The sequence below is a fragment of the Mastigoproctus giganteus genome, chromosome 9 (genome assembly GCF_048544385.1).
Source record: "Mastigoproctus giganteus isolate SK-2022 chromosome 9, ASM4854438v1, whole genome shotgun sequence".
Taxonomy (NCBI): Eukaryota; Metazoa; Arthropoda; class Arachnida; order Uropygi; family Thelyphonidae; genus Mastigoproctus; species Mastigoproctus giganteus.
Window position 1 is genome coordinate 62,132,500 of NC_143583.1, and position 6,168 is coordinate 62,138,667.

The 6,168-nt window shown below is 38.2% G+C and overlaps 1 protein-coding gene across 1 annotated transcript; it reads left to right on the forward strand.

The window, feature by feature from the left end:
• The first annotated feature begins 3,402 nt into the window (after window positions 1–3,402).
• Window positions 3,403–4,209, forward strand: LOC150080283 (transmembrane protein 45B-like). Its single transcript, XM_090380677.1, has one exon. The coding sequence runs from the start codon at window positions 3,403–3,405 to the stop codon at window positions 4,207–4,209; it is 807 nt and encodes a 268-aa protein (XP_090236803.1).
• The last annotated feature ends 1,959 nt before the right edge of the window (window positions 4,210–6,168 follow it).

The window sequence follows — 6,168 nt, forward strand, 5'->3', positions numbered from 1 at the left end:
TCAATACAAGATGCTCGAAAATATGGTCACATGACATTAGTACGGCATATGATCCCTTCAACAGCTAAAGAGGCTTGACAGCGGTGAACCATGCTCGATATAAGGGTATCTATAAGATTCTCTGGGAACGAATCCCATTCTTCCACCAGCGTAGACCATAGCTCACGAAGTGAACGAGGATTTGGCTGTCGGCGTTCATTGCTACGCCCAAGGGCGCCTCACACATGTTTGATCGAATTTAAGTCTGCTGATCGTGCCGGCCACAGCAGTCGTTGGATATCTTCAGTTTCAACGTATCCCAGCACCACTTGAGCTTTATGTGCAATGGCGTCGTGCATGAAAAGAAAATCTGGGCCAACCGCATCCCTAAAAGTCGCAAATAGAGTTCGAGGATCTATACCGTAACAAAAATATGAAGAGGGATGCGGCCGTTGATCATTATTCCGCACCACACGAGAATATAGTCTCCACCGCAAGTGTTCCTTTCGCTGATGTTGGAGTATTCATCATTATCTACAGATGAAATAACGTCTAGAATCTGCTTGTAGGCTAACACGAGACTAATCAGAGAACAGAACTGTTCCCTATTTGTCAGAGCTCCAAGTCATATCTTCATGGCACCAGTTTTGACGAACTCTGTGGAAATGTTTTCACTTGTGGCCGCAGCAACTTCAAGGGGTCAGTTGATGACAGGACATCGTAGGATTCTATCTAGATGTTAGAGCCAGATAGCGGTCTGTTCTAATTGATGTAACCCTCGGACGACTTTGGCCAATTCTTCTTCTAATGGTTCCCATCTCCTGAAACTTTTCATAGTGCGAGACGACACTGCGTGACACATTAGGCCAACGTGCCACTTGGACTGCCCGGCTTGAAGTGGTCCAACCGCTCGCCATTCGAAAGACTCATCTAAACGACGATGACTTGTCATCCTGCGTACCGGAGATGTGGCTATCCCGCTGAACAAGCCAAAAAAGGGGAATGAAGTGATGTTGTCGTAACCCGTGTTTTTATGTGCATAAATAATTTGCATAATGTGCTGCTCTGTAAAGTGGCATCGGTTTGATCGATAGGATCAATTTCTATTGGATACTCGGAATTTGCATGCCAGGATGCCTGTTATATCAAATATTTGTTTTCGGCGAAACTGTTCACAATAAAGTATTCATGAAAAGCATCTTGTTCTTTCAATTTTGTCGAGCATTGTAGTATTATGCGATGGTATAAGATTAAATGAATTTCATCTAAAAGCATAGAAAAGACAGGAAAAAATAATATATAAATACATAAATAAACACATCAGGAAAGGTTAGTAGCATTAACGTAGTCTGTATACTATCTTATTTTCCGCAGAACTGAAGGGACGAGCAGTTGAATGGTGTCACAATGATGTCCGGATACCATTGTGAACAAATAATGGGAAACTATTATCCCATAATTTGTGACAAGGCAGTGGGATGCATTATCTTATCATACACGAATTATCTGAATTGTGTACACATTTTGCTTCCAATTGAAAAGGTTCACAAACTTGTAATTATAACGCGCAGTTCTGATGTTTTCTGATACATCGAATTCTGTATATAAACACAATTTTAATCGTACTCAGATACCGAAAAAATAAAAAATTATATCCTACTATATAAAAAGTTTCCTACTTCATCTTAAAATTTTATTATTAATTCCTTACAACTTGAGAACAGTATCAAATCGTGGCTTAAAATTTCTGTAGTTTTAGACAATTAAATTGATTAAATTCACACCAATAAAAACTTCCTTGTATCACTTGTAAACCTTGACCGAAGATATCGAAAACTACGAATACTAAAAATATTATATTCAACATTGTGTCAGAAGAAACTCAGAAAAATACTCCTACCTCATAAGACATAGCGCGATCTGTCAGCATGAAGACAAAATACAAAAGTTGAGCACATTACATGCATCTTTCTAGAGTATATTTCCACAAACCAAGCGGGACGATATTTTAAACTGCTGTCTTCAGTTTAGTCTACAGTTGATGTCAAACAAATGGAGGTGAAAGTTAATGGATATTGTGAAGAATAATTTGCTCATTTCGATGACAGCTATAATGTATGCCCATATATAAAGGTCAGAAAAGCAGTTCTCATCAAGCCAGGCAAAACTAAAAGCTTCATCTGGCTGGACTTGAATAACAGGTTTAGAATATAATTAATTTGCAATCGAATTTTGTGTTTCTCATTGCAAATAATAATTAATTAGTTACTGGCCAGAGTCAAGAGTTCTAGTAACTGAATAATTGAAGAATAATCTAGTAACTATAATGTAGGGTTTTAGGAGCATTAGCGATTAAGGCAATATTTCTTTGTATATACTGTTTCAATATTGCATGTGTTCTGAGGTCGAATTTCTGTTTGCTGGATGAAAAATCCGAGTTTCAGGGAGAAAAAAAACATGCTATCCTCGCCCGACTAACTCAGCCACGTTGTGAAAAAGGCCCATAAAAATTCCTCCCTTCATCGATGCGATTCGAACTCACATCTTTACCACTCAGTGTGAGGAGTACGACGATCTTACCAACTGCACTACCCACGAGGGCATATTTGTATAGAAAAGCGTTCATTAGTGCAAAGAAACTTTAATGACAAACCTTTCTGCAATAAACAACCTACAGGAATCTTCTTACCATGCTTCTTACCTTACCATTCGCCTAAAGTTTATCACAAATTCACTTCTCTAATGTCTTTTGCACGCCATATACATTTTCAGATTATCAAACTGCCATTCTCTCCTCTTTAAAACTGCCTTATGTTGCGCGAATGTCAAGCGACTCTGCCTCATTTTGTATTATGGTCTGATTGAAGAGCAAGAGATAGCTGCATGCCGTCTTATAGCGAAGAGGAGTGTAACTGAACTAGGGTTCTGGTGGTGAGGTCAAAATTAGAAAGTTTCATAAAAAATAAATAAATTATGTATGTTTGGTACGTGGCATCATCTAAGAGAGCTTGCTGGAAATGGATGATGCAATATGGTAATTCTATTACAAAACATATATGATATATTGCCAAATTTCACAGATTTTGCAAGCAAGTGATGCAATTTTTCTGAGCACCACCATATTTGAATAAATACATATTTTGTATATTGGTCATGAAATACTTGTAGTTATACAAGTATCCCATGATTTTGTTAGTATAATGTATGTAACCACTGTGATATAACCTAAAGAATGCTTAAAGCTTACGTACACATATTGCTTTTAAATATACTATATTGTGATAATCCTTGAATAATATTTAAAATAAGAAAGAATATTGTACTAATTACAATTCTTTGTTTTAGGGTGAAATAAAAAAAAAACTCGGCTTCCAGCATCGCTTATTTGTGAAATCCTCCAGGATCGTCAAGAGGAAACGTACAATGGGAACGTTTTTTGGCCACATCATTCCTGGGTCATTCTTCATCGCATTGGGAGTATGGTGGACAATTTCTTTATTCGATCGGTATGCTAAATCCCAACTGAAACAAGGAAAAGCAACTAAATTTGTATGCACGGTGACTTTCCCAGTTTCATTTTCACGATGCGCCCATCTTCCAATAGAAAGTATTTTAAAACTTGTTGGTTCGTTTCTGGGAATGATCAAAGAAGGATTGGCTGTACTGGAGGCATCCGACGACAGTATAAATTATTATAGCTATTCCCAGCACATGTCCATGTACTTGTTCTTCGGTCTACATAGCATCATGGATATCCTAATATTCAAGGGGATTCCTTTCCCGGCCAATTCGGATTACCTCACCCTGTCTTTAAGCTTCCTTGTCGAGGGACTACTTTTTTACAATCACTTACATGGGCGCACTCCACTGGATTACCACGTCCACAGTTTGTTATGCTTGGTTATTATCGCCTCCGCAGTTTGCTGTTGGTTAGAAGTATTGTACCCCGAGAATGTCCATTGCGTAGCGATACGTGCATTCCTTACCTTCCTCCATGGCACGTGGTTTTATCAAATAGGCTTCATCCTCTATAATCCGATTGTTGGTGCAGTTCCTTGGGACGGAGATAATCCTTTTCATCAGATGCTGGTAACTTCCATTTTCACTTGGCACATGGCAGGCATCTTGCTGTTTATGCTGACAGTGGGAAGTGTTACATGGTTTCGGTATAAAAAAATGAAATGTGTTGAATTTCAAAAAATTCGTTATGTCAACCTAATAGCTGAGTGATTGATAGCTATATTAATAAGCCTGTAAAACTATAAAGAGGCTATTTACATACAATAATTAGTATTAATACTAGTAATGGCAAATGATGCAAGAAATAAAGCTTAAACAGCATCAGCCAAAAAATACATATAAAAAATAACAATTCCCATGACACCAGTCCATCGCCTTCAACAATTCGTCTAGGTTTTCCTTGGATTTATTCAAACTACCCATCCTACAACACTGGATAGAAGTTTGTTCCAGCAATAAACTACCCAACAACAACAAAAAAATTGTATCAGCGTGTCCCGCACTTGTAGGTAGAAGGAATCTATTTTGTAGAGACAGTATTCATTTGAACAAAGGTGAGGCAAGGGTCTTTGCCAGTACCATTGAGGATACTTTAAGGATTCAGGGAAACTGAAAGAATAAAGGATAATATAGATCCGCATTTATCTGATCATATGAGTCAAAATAATGCTTGTATACATCTAAAGAATTCTTGTTTGTTGCCACAACAGCAGATGTTGGCAAGTGTTCTGAACGAAGCAACTTTCAAATGAGCGGGAAGATAAAGCTAGGGAAACAAGCCTGAATAACTTCAAACGGTATGAGTCACGGTAGTAAACTATAGAAGAATAATTAGTCTTTAACTGTGCCAACAGTAATGTCCAATAAAATGGGTGAATTCGAATTCCTGGGTAGGACAACTAAGGTTGACATATTAGAGCTAACAGAAACGTAGTGTCACTCGGAAACTGGGGAGGACGAGTTCCATCACGGTATGTATAATGCATTTAGGAAAAATGGAAGTGGTGGGGCGGGCTTATGCTTCTTATAAAAAGCAGCCAGAACGCAAAAAGAGTTTTTGCCGAGTCAAAACTTTACAACTGCAAGCAGAGAATCTGTGTGGGCTGAATTAGCTGAAAGCAAAAGTATAATGAGAGTGGAAGTAATCTACAGACTAGAAGACTCTACATGCAAATGGAATGGGCAAGGAAGTGTGACTGTCTTATTATAAGTGATTTCAGTCTGCTCCTAATTGATTAGAATGATTGAGAAGAAAATTTCCTATGGGGAACAAAATTTTTAAATAAACTAGATGAGTGTTATTTATATCAGCATGCTAGAGAAAATACCTAGGGGTAAGGATATTCTTGACCTTATCATTACTTATGAATCAGATGATATCGTGGAGCTTAAAGTACAGGAACCATTGGCAGGTAGTGATCACGCAATCGTCAGTTGGAAGATGAAGAAAAACAGTAGAGTAGTTAAAGATAAAAGCACGGGTTTTAATTTCAGAAGAGATAAGTTTGACAGTTTAAGGAGCTATATGACATCTATTAATTGGAAGGATTACAGGGCGAGGGGGAATACATTTGGATCATGGAACGCCTTCAAAGCAATAATCATCGAAGCCATGGACGCATTACAAAAATGTAGCACAAGGAGGAAGCCGAGATGGATGAATATGGAGCTGGCCATTCTAATAAAGCAGTAAAAGATAGCATGGGAAAGTCACGGAATGATGAAAAGTATACTGAAGCCAACAACATCTATAAGTTGATCTTATAGTACGGTTGATAAGGAGGTGGAGGTCAAGACTGGGTATGAGAAAGCACTGGCTAAGAGAGCAAAGAATGGGGACAAGGAGTTTTCCTTGTATGTAAACACAAAGAATGCGAAAACGAATCAGAGCGGATCCTTGTGTATTGGATGTAGGAAAGTATTAGATAGCCTAACTGAAGTTGCTAATGAATTGAATAGGTACCTCGCATAGCTCTTTACTAACGAAAAGCCCTTCCTGCTTCGTATGGATTGTGACCAAGCCATACGAATAAAGGGATTTCGAAATTACAGCTGACTGTTCATCAGAAAAACTTTCGAGCCTAAAATCAAGTAGACTCCTGAAGTTGATGGAAAATACCCCGTAAATTTGAGGGAGCCGGCTAGAGAGCGTACTAAATCATTGAGTTT